We start from the raw sequence: 24,242 nt of genomic DNA, 5'->3' as shown, positions 1-24,242 counted from the left end.
TGTGACATCTGTACAGTTTCATCAGGGGGTTCCGCAAGGTTCGGTTTTGGATTGATTTTATTTATACTAAATAGACTTCAGGAGATAAAAAAATACATTGAATCATTTGGTTTTAAATGGCATGATACATATGCGGAAGATATTCAAGTGATACTCACAAGCAATTTAGGAATATCATATTCTTTTTAACAAATCTCAAACAACCGTTCAACATTTTTGGCAAATTTTTTTTGTAAGGAAAATCTTTTTTTCTCGCGTCTATGGAGAGTAAAGTGGGTGATAATATAAAATTATTTCGAGATTTTCATCATTTTAACTTTCATCTGCTTCGAAATGTCAAAAAATTGGGAAACAACTAACTTAACACCTGATTACACTAATTCAAATCCTAATTACACTAATTCACAAAATCCGGAGCAGACAGTCCGGAATGAAATGCAACCGGTTTGACTTGATGTTTGTTTTTTGATGCAATTCATTTTGTTATTATTTTCTCATTATTTTTCTTATTAATATTTTATCGTTTCAAGTTACATTCCACTATTATTACTTTATTTAATTCATATTTTCATTTAATCAACATCAATTGTAACTTGTTCTCTTCTCATGTATGTAATTTGAAATATTTATTTGTCCTCAAGTTCAGTTCTTTATTTTTGTACCTCTCCAACCTGTATATCTTGTAAATGTATAATAGATAAATTAGATATTGTATTATAATTATATATGTATGACATGTAGTTTTATTTATAAAAAATTTGTTTTGTTTAATATTTTTATTAACATATTTTTTAATTAATTTACAATGCCAAATGAATGAATGAACAATAGTTTTTTAAAAGTTGATAGAAGTTTGATTAACAGGTTAATAAATTAATTTAATTTTATTTTTATAATATATTAAATTAATCAACATCTTGGCAGTACCAAGGCAGACGAATTGTTTTCACAAAGGATGAGTTGAGGGTATTGAAGGAATGCAACAATGAAAGTTTCTATTACAGATGTCAGTTCATAAATTTTAATTCATTTTGGAAAATTGCTAAAGATTGGATTATGAAATTTTAAACATTTAATTGATTTAATCAATCAAACAAATAAAAGTTTAATAAATTTTTATTTTGCATTTTCAATTCAAATATAATTGATAATAAAATGTAAATTTTTTATCTTATCAATATTCAGTTACGGTTTTATGCAATATGTTAAATCTTCTAAGAAGTTAATAGTTTGTTTCTTTCCAAAAGGTTTACCGTTAGGTGTGCTGTTCATTGGAACGACACAACTCCTTACAAATAGAGGTTTGCAATTTCAAATATTTTTTTAAATTGCAAAAACATTATTTTTAGTTTCAAATATAATTTATGTAGTTTGAATATTTAAACAAATAAATTTGATTTTTACAAAAGGAATCTTAAAGCCAAACAAAAAATTTGGAGCACTTTTCAAAAACATGGCAGCAGGTCTGGCAGCTTTCTTGCTAGGTAAACTGACGTATCAGGGGACATGTCGGGAGAAGATCATGCAACTGCAAGACAGTCCAATGGCAGATGCCCTCAGGAAGGGGAAGTGGGGTACAGAGGTCGTTCAGGACATGTTAGTGTCGTCGGTGGTGTCGATGTATGTAATTAAATACATGTAAATTTATATATAGTTTAATTGTGTGTATTTGATAGTTGACAATTTTAAATGTTTCATTATTGTTGTCTTTTTTATATTTGCTTTGTCTATTTACTATTAGTACTACAGAATTTATGACTTCATTCATGTGTTTGTCTTTTGTCTAGGTCTATATTATTCATTCATCTGGTCAATTATGTTTAATTTCATAAGGATGGAAAGAAGAAAGGAAAGTGAAGATAGCGATCCGTCATTTGCTACATTGCAAGAGGAACCTGACAACAAAAGTCTCACAATTTCATCTTCATTCCTTCACCAATTTTTCTTTGCTCTGCTTATTATTTTGTCTACTTTTCAGTTATTTTTGAATATGCAGATTTTGAAGGATGGTGACGTTGAGCAACAGGCATGTCTCTTTTTGTCGAGATTTGTTCTAACCTCATTCTGCTTATATTCATTTTCATAACAAATTAAGGTATTTCAAGTTAAAAAGTAACAAACAACGAACCAACCAACCAATGACAGATGCAGGCATGTTTGGAATCCCCTCCTCCCCACTCTCACCAGGGCAACACCACAGCAGCCCTGATGCCAAATCGAAGACATACGATCAGCTGAGAGAGCAGCATAGAAAGCAATTTGAGCAGAAGTACCCGGATCATCATCATGACGGGGAAGATGGGAACAGGAAAAAGTTTCCCTACTTTTTTAAATCGCCTCCAAAATCACCCCAGACCTCGCAGAATAATGATGAAGATAATATTCATCGGGTCTCCCAGCCAGGGACAGGCAAAGGTGCTGATCGTTGTGATGTGTTGGCTTTTCTTTTTAAAAATCTACTACTATGTATGTATATTTATACTAACGTGTATATACAAATGTAATATATTAAGGTTAAAGAATTGAATGTTGATAGGATTACTATGTGTGTTTATATATATAAATAAAATACACTACTATGGATATATAAATATACAAAACTTCAAAGTATAGAGATTATGGAAGGCCGTTCAAAGAAGCCCTAGTTGCAAACAATAGAGCAAGACATGAAGGCTCTAAATTTAAATGAAATGGATACAACTGATCGTCTAATTTGGCGCAAAAAGTTGATGGCAAAGAAAACAACGTCCTACCTCGGGGAACCGGGTCTCTGGACGCTAAACGAAGATTGATTGATTGATTGTGCATGGATACAATGATAGTTCATGTGTGCACTGCACCTACGCAATTGAATGTTCAATAGTGTTTCGTGCTTATTTGATTGAACTATAGCATTTGTTGCCTCTACTGTTACTATGTTCTAAATTGTTCAATATTCTTCTATCTACAACGTTTTGTAATCTTTTTGCAGGAAACAGGAAGAACAAGTGGGGCGATGAGATTGAGTGATCCTGATCTACCAGCCTCAGACTGTGGATGGATGGATGGGTGAATAAACGAATTATCTCTCATTATTTTTAATTTATTGTCTTCAACGGTCGTCACCGTCGTCGTCACTTATTGTAAAAATTTTTGCTCTCATGCAATCCAATGATGACGACGACTTATATTGCTTGCACCACTATCATTCGCAACACGTTCAAACGCAAATAAACTGATTGTGAATATACGCGCGAGGTACTCCATTTTTTGATTCAAAGTCATTAGCGAAGAGAACAATGCCATCGAGTTCACTTGCCATCATTTCAGCAACACAGAAGATAATAATTATTTTTTTTATTACGTAATTAATACAATGACTAAGAGATGACAATCAATCGACCAATCAATCAATCGACTAATCAATCAATCAATCAGTCAATCAGAGTATTTCCTTCCCCATAACGTACACAATAATTTTACTGAGCTGTTTGATTGAATGTTATTGAAGCAATCAATACAGACATATATTCAACATTCACATATACATATATTCGCGTAAACACTTGAGTAAGCTTAAATATCTTAAAATTCAACAAAAACATGATCCTCGCTATTACAATCGCAAAAACAATTGAGACATTTTTTAATTATTATATAAATAACAAACGCTCACTATTATAACAATAATGTAATATATAATTCTTTCTTATTCAGAAACACACACACACACACATATATATATATATATATATATATATATATATATATATAAATCAACAAAATCGGCGAAAGAATTGGACTGGAGTTGAAATTATCGAGCTAACCATTATAATAATTTAATTCTTATTAATAATAATTAACCTTAGTATAATATTAATAAGTGGAATACTAATTATTATTACTGAATAAAAATTCATTGGCAACACAGTAGTAATAATAATGATTCATGCTGGTGCAATTAGTATCCGTCATTCAGAGTTCATTTTGATGATGATCGATCGAATGGCGAGGCACTTTAAAGAAATTTTAAACAAAAATTAAATAAGTCATCATCATCACAACCGCCTTCGATATCATCATTACTATTACCATGATCGTCATCACCGTAAGCACAAGTTAAATGACCATCGGATCATCGTCATCGTGTATTCAAACAAGTGCATTCAGATACAAGGACGCAACAACACAGCAGTAAACAATCAGCAACAACCAAAATGATAATTCTCATGAATATTATTATCTGACCTAATTATGCCGTACGTTACATGCTAATTATGATATAATAAACTACCAGGAAATTTCAACACTTAACAGTTTCTGTCATACTAAATACAACAGCCATTGAAATTTCTAGATTTGCGAATAAGTTAATCAGCCACCAATCTTAATCAATCACAATCAATCAACCAACCACATCAGCCACCAATCTTAACCAATCACAATCAATCAGCCAACCAATCACAATCAGTCAACCAACCAATCACAATCAATCAACCAATCAACATCGACGACTGGTTCCAACACCTCAGGCATCATCCTCAGTGAAATCTCCATACTTCCAAAGGTTCACCTGCAATTTGCAACAAATCCAAAGTTTAATCTCATTATGACATCAACAACAACATCAAGCCTAACATCAACAACACCAACGACGAACCCTGTCTCTCTTTGCTTTTTCTTCTGCTGCCTTGTATCTATCGACTAATTCTTTCAAATGCTTTTCACGCCTCTTCTCAGACTATAATTTAATTACAATAACATTTCAATAATATCATAATTCAAAGTATAACAAAAATAATCAATAAATATAATTATAGTCGATTAAATTACGCCTTACAAAATACTTATTACAAGTTGAATATAGTGGGACTGTATGAAAACGGATGCATGGATTGGTGGATGGAGAAATATTATAATGGTGATGAATAATCATAATAAATTATAATAATGATGAATGATCATAATAAACTGACCACGACCAATCCTTCACTGATTAGTAACTGACCGATGTCCAACTCCTTGTCATCAGCATCAACCAGTGTTACGTAATCTATTCCCAAGTTCTGCTTCGATGGATGGATGGATGGATTGATGAATGAGTGAATGGATAAATGAGTAATGTAGTGAAAAAATTTATAGATAAATGAGTGAATAGCTTGAGGAATGAATTAATATATGTACTGTACATACATATTGATAGACTGATGGATTGAAAAGATGGATAGAAGATTGAATAATTGATAAAAAAATACATGTCATTGGAGACATTAATTGATAAAAGTAATAATAGACGGACGGACGGATGGATAGATGGATGGCAGGCAGTGTTTCCTCTCAGCTGAGCGCCTGTGCACTCGCACACATTAACAAATTTATCGCATAAATATCATTTGTTTGAGCACAAGAAAATTATCAAGTTTGATTTCCTGCGGGAGTTGACTACATTAGCCAGTTGCATTCCTATGAAAAGTTGAATTTTCCTTCTTTAAACCAATTTCTTGTTCTTGTTGCTGCACTCACCTCATCAGCTCGATTTAAATGCTAATTACTATTGTACTCTTGCAAAAGTTTGATACATTAGGTTTTCTATGACGATGAATCATCCAATACATTGGTTTAGAATTTGACGGGAGAAAAAAAAGTTCTAAGCAAGTTTGAAGACGTGGTGCCACTGACACTGGCAAATGAACAATTTGAAGAACTTTCTAAATTGCAAGACAACAGTTACTTCTTTATTATTGAGAGTAGAATATTTTCATCACCCGGTGAGATTGCAAGCGTGGTTCCAAATTAATGAGTTTATTACTAAACAGACAGAGGAATGAATCACTTTGGAGAAACACATTTGGACATGCTGCTAGAGATGAAACTGTATTTCAAATTGAAGACAATCAAATCAACTCGAGCCAATGTATTTGTAATGTAGGAATTGTAATGAGAGGAGAGAAAAGCAGAAATCATTACAAATATGTTTCAAGTAAAAGATAATACATTGATAGGCATTAATAGAACGATGGATGAATGGATGGATTTATAAAATGAAAGAATCACCATCGTCACCACCACCAACATTACGACCAACACCACAACCTTGTATTCAACATTGAGTAGAAACTGTCGACCAGCTACTTCCTCTGAAAAAAATTTGACTGCAGCTTGAACGTCTTCGGGCTGTTGTAGTTGATGTGACGGTAGGTGATGTTGTTGTTGTTGTTGATGTGTTGTGTTTGTTGTTTTACATAATTAATTAATTTGGTATGTAAGGTTAAACGAATTACATTTACAAATAGCACCAAACAACATCCTTACCAACAACAAACAACACAATCAGCACCATTAACATCATCAACAGCATAACATCACCACCAACATCACCACCAAATGACCATCACCACCAACATCTTTAGGCAGAGTGATGCAGGCAAGAGCGTATAGATGAGCTTGGTGTGGGAGTGCCTGATAGGTGGATGGTAGGCTGGCTAGGTGCAGTATGTCCACTGTCTCGTGCTGTTGGTCGGTGAGCGAGTGAGTGAATGAATGAGTGAATGAATTATAAGATGAGTCAAAGGATGACTGAGAACCGTGGCTAAACGTACGAATAAATCTTGAATGAATAAAAGTTACAATTAAAAATAAGGACTTTCAAATTGAAATTCAAACATTTCATTCGACCAGGCAAGAACTGTGGTAAGGAGAGGGAGAAGAAAATGAATTCTTGAGAAGGGTCACTCTGGTCAGAGGTGCCCGGTCGTTTGGTTCATTCCAGAAAAAGTTGAATGAATGAATGAATAGATGAATGAATGGATGAATGAATAAATTAACAAACTGAATAATAAATAACATTTGAAACGAAATTAAATTTAAAACACAAAAATATAAAGAGAATTTTAAAAAAATGAGTTGAAAAAAGCCAAACGAACATTCCCATAGTCAACATACAGGACGGTTGCTTTGTTCGGAGGAATGGTCTTCTCAATCAAGGCTCTGTACCTGAATGGTTGTTTAGTTTGTTTGTAGGTGGTTGTTTGCTTGCTTGACTGATTATCAAATGATTGGCTCATGTCTTTGATGTTTATAACCCAGCCAATCAGTCAGCCAAAAAAACCAGCCAACCAATCAACCAGCCAACCAACCAGACAACCAATCAATGATAACACACAAACTAACCAATCACCATCAGAAAACTTGGCAGCACATAGTTCGCCCTTCCTAGGAGTGTAGGAAGCAGGGATGGGTGGTGAGTGATTGAAATCTAATCTCAGCTGGTTCATTAATTTCTCCAAACTCGGTCCTGCAGGCATGTACGTATGTGCTTGTATCTTTGCGTGTGTTTGTATCTTTGCGTGTGCTTGTATCTTTGCGCGTGCGATACGTTGGTTAAAAGCTTTTCTATTTACCGTATTTCAAAAGTCGCAACATTTCATGCAAGTTACGAAAGTAATAAGAGGAGGAGTTTGTATGCTATCTTGATGATTCCACCACCCACACACCTTCCAACTTATATTTCATATTTCAAGATTCTATAGACCTAAACTGGTTGCTTATAAGGTCACATTAAAATTTCAAAAAAGTATTATCATATAAATTAATCAGATAACTAAGCTTAAACCATAAAATTGTATGTCTGTCGTTATGTGCAGTGTGCTACTTTTTGCATCATTGTGAATAAAAACGCCTCTGCCAGTAAACCAGAGCATTTTTTACAATTTGAAAAGCCTCTTCTTAACCAAAATATTTTCAGATGGATTTGCCAGTCAAGGAAAGTAAAAGGTTACAAAACTTTCACATTTGTTCGGGATTCGAAGGTTCGGGTTGGCACCTGCTCTGATGCCGTGTATGGCTGCGTAGCGAAAGATGAAGATGATGAAGATTGTGATGATGAAGACTGTGAAGATGATGAAGATGATGGGAACACAACAATTTGCCCCAATAGACAAAAATATGTCCAAATCAACAATCATCCTTTTGTAAACAAACCGGTTTCAACATTCTGTGCATAGAAATGTAACTCATTCGAAATTTCCGTGATGACGATGGTCTGATAGCTAATCCTCCTTTCGACGGCCACCACTTCCTGAACTTCTTCCTTCTTCTCCTCCTCAATGCTCCAGAGCTTTCGTTAGGAGGATGAATATAATCATCATCATCATCAACATCATCATCGCCAACATTTTCAGCGTATCATTATCATCATCATCGTTATTATTATCCCATTTCTATATTTTCTGAGAAGATTAAATATCTGGCTATCCTTGCCATCATCACTGACATCATCATCACAAGGACCAACCAACCGACACACACACACACAAACACACACACATAGACAGACAGACACCAACATTTAGCTTCTTCATCTTAGCCCTACCCTCAGCCTGCTGCAAGGCTCCATAATGATTCGATTTTTCAGCTGTGAAGTGCACCTTGTTATGAATATTTAATGATTACTACCACAAAATAATAATTATAACTATAATTATTACATTAATAATAACGACAATAATAGCAAGATAGGCAGTAGTAACCCTTGCAAGTCCCTCCTCCACCAGAGCCACAGACAGATTGACACCATCCACGAAACACCAACCGATAAAATTTCCACCTTTGTCCATCGATTCTACTTCTACAAGAACCTGGGGAGGTGAGGTCATTCATCAACCAACCAGCCAACCAAACAGCTAGACAGCCAACCAACCAACCAACAAACCAAGCAGCCAGCCAGCCAACCAACCTCCTTCTGCATGATCATCTCCTTGACATAGTTGAAGGCTTCTTCCCCGAAGGCATCGGCGGGCATCATTGGACCCCCTGCTGCTGATGGACGAGCCCCTCTGGGACACTCGATGCCTAAGTTAGTTAGGGTCACGAATGAATGAATGAATGAAAGAAAGAATGAATGACTCAAAGAAGAAGCAAACGATCGACTGGCTAACCAGAAAGCAAGAAGGTAATTAGGCAAGTTTCTTTGGGTATGTACAATCGGAACCTCGAACCGCTGGCCACAAATTCAACAAGAGCCTCACACTTGCCCGCTCGTTGAAGAAATGATAAGAAGTGCTTGGCCTTCTGTAGGTCCTGGTGACGATTGTGACGATGATGAAGACGATCATTCACTACAATGATGAAGACGATCACAACAATGATACAACTTTGACATTTTAATAAAACAAACCAATTAGAGTTAACAGAATACAAGAACAACCACAAACAACGATTTGAAACACGCCTATATATCAACAACGACAACAATAACGCAGAAATCTCTCGAAACAGCCCATCCTTAGAAACAACAAGAAACGAACCCCAGAAATATCGGCCACTCTGATGACGGGAGCCTCTTTTTTACTGTGAAGACCAACGCCTTTATTTTTTATGGTTGTTGTAAGAGTGTTTTTCAGTTTATGTATCATGTACGTGTAATTGCAATTGCAAGTCATAAAAAAAAACCTTTTTTCATAGCCCGATCTTCAGCCTTCAGAAGGTCATCGTAGAATGATGATCGTTGGTCATCGTTCTGTCGATACTTGACCACCGTGGCCAATCCCTTGCTGACCAGGGCCTCAGCTATGTTGCTGGAGGATCAGTGGGGTACGGTAAAGGTTTTTATTATACTCTTATAATTGGTTCTGTTATTATTGTTATTCCGTCACTTACTCATCATTACTATTTTTATTTGCTTTTTATTATCAATCGTACATTCATTATCATTATTATTATACAATACAATCATATCAGCCCATTCTTTTTGATTGGTTGATTGATTGCAAAGTTTAAATTAAATTTGATTATAACACAAAACAAAAATTACAAAAAGATGTCAAAAGCACCTCCCAAAAATAATGCAGAAAAAAAACTAAATGAATGAATGAATGAACGAATGAACGAATGGAATACAGACATGCCACCGTAGTTGATTGTGCAACATGTTTTCTCAGGGAATTCAGTTGATTTTGGCTGGATGTAATCTACTTCTACATTTATCTGAAGGGGTGATTAATATAATTATTATTATTATTTATTATTATAGTTATTATTATTATAATTATTATATAAAATAACAAAATAATAATAATGGCGATAATAATTTCCATAGTTTAGCATCTGATAAATACAATTTCTAGTTAAAAACAGTTTAAAAGTTGCTTGAAATCATGTCAAGAACATCACAACCAGTTAGAAATCAGATAAGAAATCATGCAAAACCTTCTTGCCAATAAGCTTCTTCCTAAGAAATTCCCTGGCCTCAAACATGTATGGTATGTCATAGAGGGGGCGTGGTCTATTTTTGGCATCTATTTTCTTATTGGCTGCCTCTCCATCACCATTTGCCACATCTTGAAGCCTGGTTAATTCAAATATTATAATTATACAATCCCATCAGCAATAATATTAGTATAATACATGAGTTATGATAGTTAATGACATTACTCTGTAATACTTTTATTATTATATAATTATAATTATTATATGTTATAAATATTACACAACAATAATAAATATGATGATTAACACCTGGGTGATCTTATACTGGAGAGAAATATTTTCTGGAAGGTCCCATCCTGCAGTTTGAGGATCAGTGCATCACCATTCACAACTTCTACTACCTGGTGATGATGACGATGATGGTGGTGACGATGATGACGACGATGATGATAGTGAAGTAATGATAATGATCTTGTTGCTACCTTTCCAGTAAAATTTTTTTCCTTAATTTCAACAGCAGGAGATGTTGATTGAAAGTTTTTCCAAATTCGAAGTTTCTTTTCTTTAGCTGACCTGTTTGTAATCAATCAATCCATCATCAATTAATCATTCACCAACCAATCAGCCAACCAACCAACCAGCCAACAACAATAACAACAATCAACCAACTTTTCAGCACTTCTCAATCGATCAACTCCATTGGTTACACTCTTCATGCTCCAATCAGAACAGTGAGCAAATCCTTCCAGCAATAATAATTCTGTTATGTTGCCACTCTGTGATTGGTGGAGAAGTTGTTGGTGTTGTTTTTGTTGTGATGTTTGTGTTACTGTTGTGTTGCTTGCAAACAAACAAACAAATAACAACAGCGCAAACCACATCTTGCCAAACAAAACAACAACAACACAGGTTTAGACGACATTTTTCCCGAGATCGGGGGTTGCCGTTTGGCTACCTATGATGAAACCGAAATACCCCTCGACGCCATTCACATCTGTCACATTGTCACTTCTGTCATCATAAGTAATTTATTTGGCTAATTTTTACGCAGGACGCCATTCCTTACGCAACCACAGTTATAAGCGGTGGGCCTAGCCTTTGATGATCCAACATCACTCACAAGGCAGTGAAGGTCAGTTTAATGTCATAACCAGGACTTGCCAAACAAACAAACAACAAATCAAGAGGAAGTAAGAATGCAGTAGGAAGAATCTGAATCAAGACACCTCTCACAACATTAGCATTTCATTGCGACCACCACATTAACACAGACCACAAGTGAAGTAAGTGACATTGACATTAACCGGATGTAGGATAGTAGCAAGAAGGTTCTGATTTGAGGTACCTTCCAAGAGCACCTTTACATCTCGTTGTAGCAATCTAACTTCAGTAAAATATTTTGCTTCTTCTGCATATGGTTCTGCTGTTGAGGTCCCATCCTCCATCTTAAACATCGGCGTCTGCATAAGTGTGTGTACATGTGTGTACATGTGATGTGTATGTACATTTATGTGTGTGTGTGAATGTTAAATGTGTGCGTAAGCATAGGTGCAGGTAAGTAAAAAATGTGTAACAGTAGTAATCTGCGACGTAGTTCATCGTCTGCATATCATGCAGGTTCACTTTCGATTGTGCCTTCGGGAAGTTCAATAGGAACTCGCTTCACTTGAAGTTTATACACTTCTAAATTGCAACTTGCAGCAAGCCTGTTTCGGATGCAGCTCCTGTGAATACAGCACTCCTCTGCAGCTCGCAACATACAGCATGGAAGTTTAAATTTGTGAAATAATCGCATCTCATCATGAGTTATTTTTATAGTCATCATTATCATACCTACTTACATTTTTGTTAGTTTGCTTCCTAGCCTGGCTCACGACTCACATAATTAGATATCCGCTTGGGGCTCTAATTTCTCAAAACTTCTCAAAACTTCGCGGATTTTGCGTTTTTTTCTGTGGATTCAAGCGCGTTTTTAAACAACCGCCCGCAAAATTTAATTTTCAAAAATTTTCAGAACAAAAAAATTTTGTTTTTTCGTTTGTTTGCATATATGTAGGAATGTGAGACTGTATGAGTATTTAAGGACCATGGCTGAGTCTCTATGGGGTTCAAGTTGATAAAGACAAGCGAGCAGCTTCTACAAATTACAACTTCAGTCGATTTGAATAAAGAAAGTTAGCTCAATGTTATACTATACAGGTCCATACTCTCACTCACTCACACACACACACACACACACACACACATACACACATGTATATGTATGTATGTGTGTGCACGTCTGTGTTATACAAAAACCGTACATGTGAAGTTTATCTATCTTTGATACTTAACACAAGTGTTATCACCACCATATATACACATACACATATGATACGCACATACAAATTAACATACACATTTATATACTGTACACACACACATATATATATATTTTGGAACGACCAACATGCAACATAACGTCTTCATAAATATTAAATAAATAAATATCTTGTTTGAGTTCCTCATCGTCGTTAATTTTGTGCTCGTTGTTCTGGCCAATGTTACTTCAATTATTAAATTAGAAGTTTATTAAATTCTTCTCTTACAAATCTTCTGATTATAATTATATTGTAAATAAATTGCTCTCTAGTGTTGCTATCTTCTAATTTTAAGTAAGAGATAAAGACGGCCGATTTATCGTGCCTTTTCGCGGGTGCGGTGCAGATGCGGGCGGTTGCGGATTGGAATAATCTCCTCGTCTCTGCTCGGGGCTCTATCACATAATAGTGTTTATGCACATGTACAAATGTCTGTACGTCCTACCTCGGGGGAACTGGGTCTCTGGATGCTAAACGAAAACTGATTGATTGATTGATTAATTGATTGATTGATTGATGTACGAATGTCTGTGTGATGTTGTGTGGTCCACATAAACAAGATGAAAACTTATTCAAATGCATTTTTTTAGTTCTGCAGATTTACACATTTCCCTGGGTCACCCACCATTTTAAAATCAATAGGATCATTTCGGTCATCATTATCACAATCACTACCATCGTCCCCATCATCATCACATCATCATCATCACATCACCACCTTGATCCCGGTGAACATGATGGTGACGTACTGAAACGATGGAAGGAGGAATGCTCTCACCGTACACCCATCTCTCACAAACTCTATCACGGCTATTTTATTATTATTATTATTAATTGATATTATTTATTGATATTATTTATTATTTTTTTATTATTATTAATTATTATTTTCAGACTTACCATCAATCTCCTTTCCTTTGTTAGACTCAACAAACTGCCTGGGATTTTCGAGATTCCAGCTGATGTCTCGGACGTGCTCACTCAACGATTCGGTCGGACCCCACTTCCCCTTCTTAGAGGTTTGGGCCGCCTCCTCGAGTTGAATTAGGCGAGTTTGATTGTCACTGTTTGATTGGTTAGTTGGTTATTTTTGTGATTATATGTGTTTGTGTACATGTATGTATGTGTGTTCACGTATGTGTTTAAGTGGATGTGTAGGAGTATGTGACGCAAGTATGAATAAATATTTGAAAGCTTTTGAAAGTTCATTAACTTTCCTGTATTTGGCACGACTTGACTAATTAATTGAGTTTAAAACTTCATTTTAACTTTTTTAAACAACTGTTAAATAACACAAGAAATCAGATTAAATATGGATAGTATTAATTTTAAATAAATAAAATTTAAAATATCTTACATAGAGAGGGCATAAAATATATTTCTTTTAATGTAAATGACAGAAAATAATTAACACGAAAATAAAAAATAATTTGGGTGGATGAGGACCTAGGAAAGAAATGATTTGACTACTAACTCAACTCTCATTCCACCTTTCCTAACATCAGCCAGGCCTTCGCTCACCAAGGCTTCTAGAATGTTCTCTCCAGATGTATCTGACAAAAATATCTCAATTTATATTCAAAATTTTTCAAAATTATTAAATAAACATTTAAAATAAAGAATGAAATAATGCAAATAAGCCACCTTTCCCTAAGTAGACAACGCCATATTCTTTTTTGTTACCTACAGTCTTTGGATCAAGAACAAAGCAAACCTCTTTCCCAATCAACTTTTTTCGTAAAAATTCTCTGGCCTCCCAAGCAAATGGCTGAAAGATTAAGAGGTGATAATGTTTTATAACATATATAACTTTCAAAAACATTTTTCTTTTTAAACTAAAATGACACATAAAACACTATTGTCATTACAAAATAAAAAAAAACCAGTAAAAATCTAAGAACTAATAATAACCTCATCTTTAATTTCTTTATCAGCAGCTTCAGCTTGCACAGCAGCAGCATCAAATGGCCTACGAGCCAACTTGGGAGCTGTGATGCCACTGAAACCAACGGTTCGTTCAGGTGGGGGTCCTCCTTTTGGCACCCCACGAACTATTATTGTGTCACCGGATAGAATCTGGTATTAATATTAATTTGTTTGAATTGTGATATATTATGATCAATCAATAAAGTTTTTTAAATGGGTCATCCTATCTTAACCAAATTAAAAATCTTTTCTTTTTTTGTATAAAATTTTGAATCATATTATTAATTAAAATTAATCATCATAAAATTATTTAAGAAGAAAAAGAATCATCAGATCAAAAATATTAATAATCTATTATCTACTACTATACTAGTATTTTCATTCTGTTGTAAACCATCTAGCAAGATCCATCAAATAACTAATAAAGGCATCATAAATAAACATCAAGAAAAAAACTTTTATGTAATTTTTTTATATAATAGAGAACTCCATCCATCCATATGGCCATATGTCACACCCAACAAAGAACAAAACACTAACGACTTATTAATTTTTAAACTTCACAGTTCCTACACTACACTTAATTTAGCTAACAACATCAGACAGAAAAGCACATCACACTCCAACCCCATCAAACAGCCGATCAACACGTTCTAATGAACATAAAAAATTTAATCTGAAAAATCAATCCCACATCAACGCATGTCATATGCCGACAACAGTGTATACATACAATCATAAACAAAAACGATCACATGAATGGGTGATAACATAACAAATAAACTCATCAAATTACACTTTTCACAGTTCCTCTTAGCACGGATCCCGATCCAAACGGATTTGCCGGATTGGAAGGAACAATTTGTGTTGTCGTGGACATCGTTGTATTATCGCCAACGTTCAACCATAAAATAAAAAACTTCGAGACTCCCACGTAAGAAAAAGATAACCCGATAACAGCGCATAGATATTTAATTAACGCAGATCTCAATTATTAGCCACTTCATTTGACATTAATCAAAATGTAAGACGTAGATCGAGTCTTTCTTACCATATTCGTGTAGAACTCAATCACCTGAGCTTGCAAATATATAATTTTATTCTGGAATTTTGATGGTTTTGTTATTGTTATATAGTAACTTGAATCGACCGAATAATTATGTCCTGAGCAGGTTGATTTAGTAAATTAAGCTGTGTCTATGGCTGGTAGGTTTTTTTTACCAGATTTATATGGCACTCAATCTCTTAAGAGTAAAAATGTATAATTTGATAACAGAAATTTTGAATTTTTTGATATATAGCAACTTGAATCGAGCGAAGTTATCATTACGGAATAAAGAACATGCACTATAGTTCGAATTTTTTTATTTTTTGCATAATTAGGCTGGTAGCTTTTTAATAGAACCAAATGGTCTGAGCATTTGCTAGCTTTAACACAGTCACTAAGTCCAGATTATTCTTAATTTGTATTGCAGCAGTTATTTATTTATGCGCAAAGGATTTTGTCTCAATCAGCTACATTTTGTTCAATTACGTTGTTAGTTCTGTCTGTCAGACTTAAAATGAAAATCGAACGAAATGGAACGAACCAAAAAATTTATATCAACCAACAATTACTGCAAAACTTTTAATAAATCGAAACACCATTTTTTTGAAGAACTTTGATTATTTCATTTAAATATTTTCAAGATCAGCCTGAAAAGCAACCAACCACAGTACAGCATATTTAAATGCATGCACGCAATGTACCACCGTTAATGGAAATAAATAAAAATGGAACAGGAAAGAGCTTTCGTCAAAATTTTTGTACATAGAAAAATCGTTTAAGAGACGTTGCATAATTTTTATTTCTCAAGAAATACGTTGTTGGACCAACTTGCCATAACCTCCTCTGCCATCATCATAATCATTCCTGTATTCATCTCTCACCTAATGAATAAATTATGTTAAAGAATGCTATCAAGTCATGAATAATTAACCAATCATTTTCAATGTTTATATGCTAAGCAACAATTAATAAAATGGACAAATGTCAGATTACTTGAAACTCAGCATCTGTTTACAAATATATTAAAAAAGTTTTCATAAAAACAAAAAAGCCCACCTGTCCACCTGACTTGCCCCTACCAAACTGCCTGCCCTCGATGAAGCCTGCATCCCAATCGGTTCTTATTACCCTATCATCCAACCTCATCCCATTTATGAACCTGGACAATCAAATTGATGTACATAATTCATAAATAAAATAAAATTACTAATATATATTTACAAAACAGCAAATAATTATAAATATACGGTTTAGGGGTACAAGGAGTAATTTCAGGATACATCAACAAAAATCAGGATAGATTTACTTGAATAGTCAAATAAAAGCAGGTAAAAATTTAAACCTCATAGCATTTTCTGCATCTTCTCTGATGTAATATTCAACAAAGCAGAAGCCACATGGAGTCTTCTTGAACTTATCGAGTCCCATGATGATTCTCTTCACGTCCCCGGCTTGGGAGAAGAGCTCATGAATCTGCTCCTCGCACGTGTAGAATGACAAGTTGCCAATGTATAAAGTTGAACTGATCAGCAATTTTTCTTCCTGCTCATGCCTGTTACCCTGAATTATTTATCAAAAAGTACAATTAATTTCTCTCGATGAATTTTTGAAAAAAGTATTAGAAACTGATTAGCTTTTATTTGACTGATACAATAATGGACCATAGAAGTAACTGAAAAATTGTTTTATTTTATCAGGTGCTCCTTTAATTAGCTATGCATGACATCAAATAACTATCACCATGTAATCAGACAGTGAGTGTGTTGTACAAAAAATTTTAAAAAATAAAATAAAACCACTTGATTTTTAAAACATTCATTTCAGATTTCACTCTTCTACATTCTACATACAAATTGTCTAACAATAGTCTCTATCTCTAGTAGTCTACTTACCACTAACTTAAAAACCAAAGAAAAACAAATAAACACAGAATACGCTGCTTAACATGAAGGTAACCAAGCAAGATGATTTTACCAAAATTAATAAAAAAAATTATAAAAATTATAAAAACCTTAAAATGTTGGTCACGATATGAACTCAACTCCACAGCATCATCACTTCTTTTTCGTTTGCGGCTCTTTACCTCGGTTTCCACTTCCATTGTAAACTTGTTAAATAATTTGAATAAATAAATCTAATTATTTAAACAAAAAAAATAATTATTGAAAATAAATTTAATCATTTGAATGTGCAAAACTAACTATTTATTAATTAAGCAATTAGATATAAATAATTCATCGAATTAAAAACTAAAGGTGAATCTAAACGTAAACAAAGGGGTTGGGCTATTTGGCTTTCTTGGATTGTTGTTGTTGGCTTATTGGCTTATTTAGGACATTACATGGGTTTTAACGAACAAATTGTATAAAATATTTACTTAACTTATTATGTCTAAAGCAATGTAGTAATTTAATCAAATTACGTATTTTAAAATTAATTTTGTTAATTTAAGTACAAAAATTGTTTTTTGTCCTGTGAAATACAGTGGCTTACTAAAGCCATAGATTGGCTTACTAGGATTGAACTATCTTCTACTTTTTCGTGTCTTTTCCTTTCAAGACATTGGAGACCATCGACCTCCACAAAACCCGATTTTTAACGCGTTGTAGTAGTTGAAATGTGGTGATATTCAACAAGTGGCAGAAGAACTTCGCAAATGTAGTTCGTTGTTGACCGCGATCTCTTCTCCCGGCATTCTTTCCACTCCAGTAGTTGTTAGCTTTTCCATTCTTTCCTTCCGCACGATGTGATTAAAAACTTCAACTGCCCGGTCGAATTATTTGTAGTAATTTCCTCTTTTCATAACCCGACTGTTTTACCCTATTATCATTCCAACAAATTTTCATAATTCTTCTCAAAAACCACATCTCAGCAGCGTTAATCTTTTTTTCCATTGCTTTTACTGATAACTATGCACTCTGTTTGGTTGATGCTAATTTGCAAGCCTTTCCCTTCACTTTCAAAAACCAGTTTGGAAACAATTGTTTTTGCAATTTTTCCATTGAATCTGCTATAAGAGCTGTATCATCAGCATCTTACATTGTTTATATTCACGCCTCCAATGGATATTCCACGTAGATCTTCTATCATTCTTACGGTGATCTCACTATAGAGATTCCAATTAGAGGTTTTTGATAACTCTCGTGTCTTTTCCAAGCTAGAAAAGAATGTTTGGTGAGAGCAGCGAAAGAACGTCAGGCGACTAACGAACGAAGAAGCGCTGGAAGTCACTTCAGCAAGTTAAACAGAATCATCGTACGATGGACGTTATAATCGAAATCACTCATTGTTTTATTTCTCAAAAGATTTTATGTCATAATAAATAATATTATTACATTTATATCACCGAAATAATTACATTATAAAATATTTTATTGAGGTTGACATCTATTTGTCTTAAGCAATACTCATCAAAATGATTTTCAAATCAATTTTTTATTAATTTTTCATTTTTCATTTTATAACCATTATATTTTTCAAATTCCAATAAAAATGAGGCATCGTTTAGAAAAAAATATTTAATGACGATGCAATGTATCAGAGCCAGAGAAGGAAGTTCTTTTTACAAATGGGATAGCGTTAGAAATTATATTATAACAATGAAAACATCATCATTGCAATCTCGTTTGGAGTTTTAATTTGCAACTCTTTTCGATTCGTAGCCTTTCCTCTAAATAAACAAATTTATAAATAAAACATGAAAAATTGAATAAAAAAGTACAACGTAGTAGACATAGCAGCAGCAGCAGCAGTAATAGTAGTAGTAGCAGATGCTGTAGTAGCAGTAGGAGCTGTAGAAAGTAAATATAATATTTTACTAGCCTTGTGAAGTTTCTTATCAGGCTGGCTTGTAGTCTGTTTTTGATGATGAAAATAATTTTACAACTTTTCTTTTAATTTAAATTTAAAAACTTGCTAATTAATAATTTTATGAATCAGAAACAAATATTATAGATGATATTATAATTTCTGGTAAGATATTTTCCAATCGAACTTTGCTCGCTGTTGTACTCTCCGTCGTCGTTGTCTGCTGTCCTTCTGTCTTGATCAGCAAAATCTTCTTGACTTGTTTCTTACAAATAGCAAATAAATAAACTTTAACAGATAATAATATAACAATTATGATTAGTATTGATTATAATTATTATAGTAAAAGACGAACAAGGGAAGCTATAGTGTCGTCAGAGTCGGCCAGGAAGTCTGCTATCGTGCTTATGATGTTTGAGGGTGCTAGTTCACCCCTTCATAATTTTAATTATTACATAATAATAAATAATAATTATTATTATTGTTATTAAGCTAAATTATACTTAAGTAGTAATAAATTAAGACAAAAATAATTTTGAACGTGGCTGGGTCTCTTATGAATTGGTCCACGGCCGATATCATCTTGGCAGCCATCAATCTCGTTTCTTCCATCTAGAATCCAGTCAGAATTTTATTCACCGTGTTAGTTTCATTTAGTTTTATATCTAATTAATTGGTTGGTTGGTTGATTGGTTGGTAGGTCAATCAACTGATCGAATGGTTGAGTGATTGATTGATCGGTAAAGTATTTGTTTTAATAATAGTAATATCATTTATCATCATTTATTGTTATTGTTGTTGTTAATTATTATTATTTCAGTGGTAGTATTAATTGTAGTAACGTAATAAATTAGCTGAAAAAAATTGATAGCATCCACCTTATTAGCTTCCTGGGTCTGTTTAACGGTGTCAACTTCGGCCTGATGTGTGTGTGTGTGTGTGTGTGTATGTGTGTGTGTGTGTGTGTGTGTCATCATCATTATCATCGTCACAACCATCATCACCGTCGTCATCAACATAGAGCCACAACACAAATCTTTTTCATCGACGCCAACCTGCTTCAATTTAGCTTTCAAACTTAAAAAAAAAATAATTAGCAGAATGTCAAATTGAATGCATTAATGTTACTCTCACTTACCTACTTGCTACTAACACTACGACGGCTATAACTACTACTGCTACTGTTGCTACTGCAGCGACGACGACGACTACCGCTAATAATTCTAAATAAACGATAAAAATGATAACAAACTCGTTGATGGTTGCCTTCTGGACTTGAATTTTCTCCTCATTCTCAATGGCGATCCTTCTCACTTCCTCAAAATCTTCAAATAAAATAAAATTTAAAATAATATTTTAAAAATCATAATTATGTTTCTTATTTTTATTCATACTAATTAAGAAAATAATCACAAAATATGGTTGTAGTAAAAAATGCATTACTTTCAGGTCCACTTATTTGAAGAGCAATTGCATTGGCCGTCTCTTTCGTTGGCTGGTGTTCGTAGTTTGAATCTTTGGTTGGTTGGTTGGTTGGTTAATTGGTTGGTTGGTTGGTTGGTTGGTCGGTTGGTTGGATGCTTAGTTTTATATTGAATTTAAGACATTGAACAGATGCGCCAAATACCGATCCGTCTACATTATCAATTACTATATCAATCAACCAACCGTCAATCGGGCGAATAGAAGATTTGTTTCCACTCAAATATTCCACGAACTTATCAAGAACTCCTTGCCTGGTTGTGTCAAAATATATAAATCAATTATTTGATCAATCAGTCAATCAAAATTCGATCGATCAATCAACCAACAAGTGAATGGATGAACGAGTCAAAATAAATGAATGAACAAGCGAACGAAAGCACGCATATATGGATGAATGGATTCATGGACAAAAAAACCTGGTTGAAATGAACTTGGCAATTTTTCTGGCTTTCTCGAGAGCTTCCTCCAAGATTTGTTGCATTTTGCCAACCTGTTCCTCTATCAACTGACTCCTCTCGCTATCAAGGTGTGGTGGTGGTGGTGGTGGTGGTTGTGGCGATGATACCGAAGATGACGACGACGATGATGATGATGCTAGTAAGATAATTAAATAATAGGTTCAAAAAGATTGAGTGAATAAAAAAATAAACAGATAAGCATACACATACAAAGTAACATACACAAAACGCATAAAAACATCAAGCAACCATATACATACACAAACATACAAATATGCAAACAAACAATGATAAAAAACATACAAATATACAAACAAACAAACAAAATACAAACTGCGGTTTATCGTGCGCCAACTTAACCTCTTCCTCTGAAATTGGCAGTGTAAATGATTCGCCATCTATTCTTGTATTCATCAACCACTTTTTAAGTAAGTATGTATAGGTGCGTGCGTGCGTGCGTGCGTGCGTGCGTGCATTTGGCGTGTGTGTATATATGTGTAATAAATAACGATTATGACGACCTACAGAAAGGATTAAGATCAAGAACTCATGACTAATGTTTGTTTACCATTAATAACAGTTCATTGAAGTAAGAAACAAGCTAAAACGAATGAAAATTATGTAAAAATAAAACCATTGAATCAAGTCAGATTAACTTTATTTGAAATAAAATAAAATGTAACGAAATGATTTGGATTGGAACTCGCTCACATCTGAGACCGATGACAACGTCTGGAAAGAATTAAATTTAAGTTGCCTTGTGAAAGACCTCAACCTATATATAAGCCATTTGGGTCGAGTCAATATATTAAGTAATATAATAAACAATAAGATTATATCAATATTGATTGTTATAATAATAAAATTAACGAACAAAGGAGTGAATGAACGAGCGAATAAAATGAGTGAATGAAAAGGAATGAACGAGCGAATTGAAAAACAGAAGCAGATAATTTTGATATTAAATGTTGTTACTTTGAGGATTTCATAAGACTTGTCAGGAACTTCTGTGCTCGCCCTGCCATCTTTCGACGATTTTTCAGGCTTTCCAAAAAATTTATTACGTTTTATTTCCAAATTTTGGAAATAATTTTAGACAAATTTTTGTACAAACTTCAGTTAATCTCTCCACGAAAATAATTCTCAACTTTGCAATATCCTGAAAATGAAACGAAACGTGTGAGTGTGCGCGTGGATGTACGTGCGTCAGAGTTGTTGGCAACACTCAAAAAATGTATCGGCAATACCAATAACTTGAATCGACAAATTTGAAGTAAAAATGATTATTTATGATGACTAGGCATCAGCAAGCTCCAAAGTGCGTGAATGTTTGTGGCCTGAAGGCCCTGGGCCGATGAGGGGGTGGGCTTCCAATTTTTTCAAAATAAAATACAATTTTTTCCGTCAAGCCTTTCAAGAAAATTTTGTCTATAGATACAAATGGTTAAAAGAGATTGAAAAAATTTGAATATTTTCCTCTCCAATCTGAAAGGCTCTTTCCTGTGGAAACCCCACAGTTGGAAGCTTCTTCACGCATCCCTGTCTATTTAAGATGCAATTGAAAAGTAGGAGGACACGCACTCGACTTAGATCATCCATGATCCAGGACATCTTCCGACCCTGTCTTTCCTCTACGTGCATGTTCACAACAACGGGGGCCATCAAATCTTCCGGGGGCTGCAGAGGGTTCTGCAGGAGAGGATTCGTCAGGTCATCCGGTTTCTCTGTAAGGATGTGACCAGAATATTGAGAATATGCTTTTTTCATTTTTTGCATCAGTTAGTTTTCTTTCAATATAATTCAAATCTAATTTTCAGCTTAATGTGGTCTTTGATTTAGTGTCCCGCAATTTGCGTTATAATCTACTATACTATAATATTATTTTATATAATATTAAATGTTAAAATATTAAATATTGCATCTCGTGATGAATTATTAACAACAAATTCTTCAACCGATGGTTCTTCTTCGGCAGAAGTCACAGAAATATTATTTTTATGATCAATTAGCTATAATTGAGAATTACTTTTTATAAGTTTTATTATATTATTTTATAAGTCATTGTAAATAAACAAACATTCATACTAAAATAGAATTTGTATATTATTCGTTTCAAAGTATTTAACTAGTGAGCAGTTATTGTCCTTGTTTATTCCAGATTGAGTGACGTGTACACAAAAGTACGTTGCTGGGCACGTTAATTAAGTGTTGCGCGCCAAATAAATGAATTGTAAGGATCAAAAAATTATAAAATTCAAGATAGACTTAAAATGAAATTCGACCTTGGTGGGACTCGAACCCACAATCTTTGGCTCCGGAGGCCAACGCCTTATCCATTAGGCCACAAGGCCCAACGTAAACCTGGCTTAATTGAACTTTTGCATTTAACGAGACGATGTGTTTGATAATGGCGTTTTCAATAACTTTAAAAAAGACCGTCGCCGAAATGGTATATTTATAAGAAAAACGTAAATTGAATAAAAAAAATGGATAAATAATTCTTTAAAATACTAGCCCTCCATTTTTTTTATTCAATTTTGTCTGGTGAATTTCTTCAACTCTTGAAAAAAAAATTTATTAACAAATGTAAAATTTAATTATCAAAATTTTTTATTGGATTTTAAATTAAAGTAAATGAAGAAATAAAGGTATTTTACTGTTGAAAATTTTTTTTTATCAGTTTAAAAATATAAATTGTTGTTAGACAATTGGTTTTTAGACCTGAAAACGATTTATTTTAAATTAGTCGAGTCCAGTCGAGTCGACAGCGTTGACACAAAGAAAGAAATTAAATTTTATTTTTTACAGTTGTTTTGGTTTTCCTTAAAATCATTGTTCTTTGTTCCTAAAAGGAAACTTTAATAATAAAACTTAACTTGGTTCAAAATTTAAATTCAAAAATGTCAAAAATGAAGATTAAAAGTGAGTCAATTTTTGAATTATCGATTGATTAGTGATTGTGTTAATTTATCA

At 33.8% G+C, this 24,242-nt stretch overlaps 3 protein-coding genes across 3 annotated transcripts; 1 reads left to right on the top strand and 2 right to left on the bottom strand.

Moving 5' to 3' along the window:
• Positions 1–930: 930 nt before the first annotated feature.
• HELRODRAFT_91145 (hypothetical protein) lies at positions 931–1,642 on the top strand (the record flags this gene model as incomplete). Its single annotated transcript, XM_009033620.1, has 3 exons — positions 931–1,006; positions 1,248–1,301; positions 1,410–1,642. Coding segments are annotated over 3 exons (363 nt in total), but the record flags the coding sequence as incomplete, so codon positions are not given.
• A 1,680-nt stretch (positions 1,643–3,322) lies between these two features.
• On the bottom strand, positions 3,323–15,354 carry HELRODRAFT_186227 (hypothetical protein; the record flags this gene model as incomplete). Its single annotated transcript, XM_009033619.1, has 28 exons — positions 3,323–3,722; positions 3,753–3,995; positions 4,539–4,552; positions 4,640–4,720; positions 4,956–5,045; positions 6,073–6,153; positions 6,382–6,489; positions 6,903–6,972; positions 7,150–7,273; positions 7,960–8,095; positions 8,325–8,405; positions 8,508–8,615; positions 8,714–8,829; positions 8,916–9,057; positions 9,285–9,343; positions 9,430–9,554; positions 9,881–9,963; positions 10,186–10,324; positions 10,495–10,586; positions 10,668–10,758; positions 10,855–10,961; positions 11,490–11,645; positions 13,264–13,355; positions 13,446–13,609; positions 14,020–14,098; positions 14,190–14,313; positions 14,457–14,621; positions 15,268–15,354. The coding sequence occupies 27 exons, from the start codon at positions 15,349–15,351 to the stop codon at positions 3,962–3,964; spliced, it is 2,745 nt and encodes a 914-aa protein (XP_009031867.1). The 3' UTR covers positions 3,323–3,722; positions 3,753–3,961.
• Positions 15,355–16,322: 968 nt separating this feature from the next.
• On the bottom strand, positions 16,323–17,620 carry HELRODRAFT_91084 (hypothetical protein; the record flags this gene model as incomplete). The annotated part of the gene is made up of 4 exons (XM_009033618.1): positions 16,323–16,400; positions 16,576–16,678; positions 16,862–17,079; positions 17,531–17,620. The coding sequence occupies 4 exons, from the start codon at positions 17,618–17,620 to the stop codon at positions 16,323–16,325; spliced, it is 489 nt and encodes a 162-aa protein (XP_009031866.1).
• Between the last annotated feature and the right edge of the window lie 6,622 nt (positions 17,621–24,242).

Source organism: Helobdella robusta (genome assembly GCF_000326865.2).
Source record: "Helobdella robusta unplaced genomic scaffold HELROscaffold_95, whole genome shotgun sequence".
NCBI classification, from domain to species: Eukaryota; Metazoa; Annelida; class Clitellata; order Rhynchobdellida; family Glossiphoniidae; genus Helobdella; species Helobdella robusta.
The sequence above is the reverse complement of the archived record's forward strand: the minus strand, read 5'-3'. Positions and strand labels throughout refer to the sequence as shown.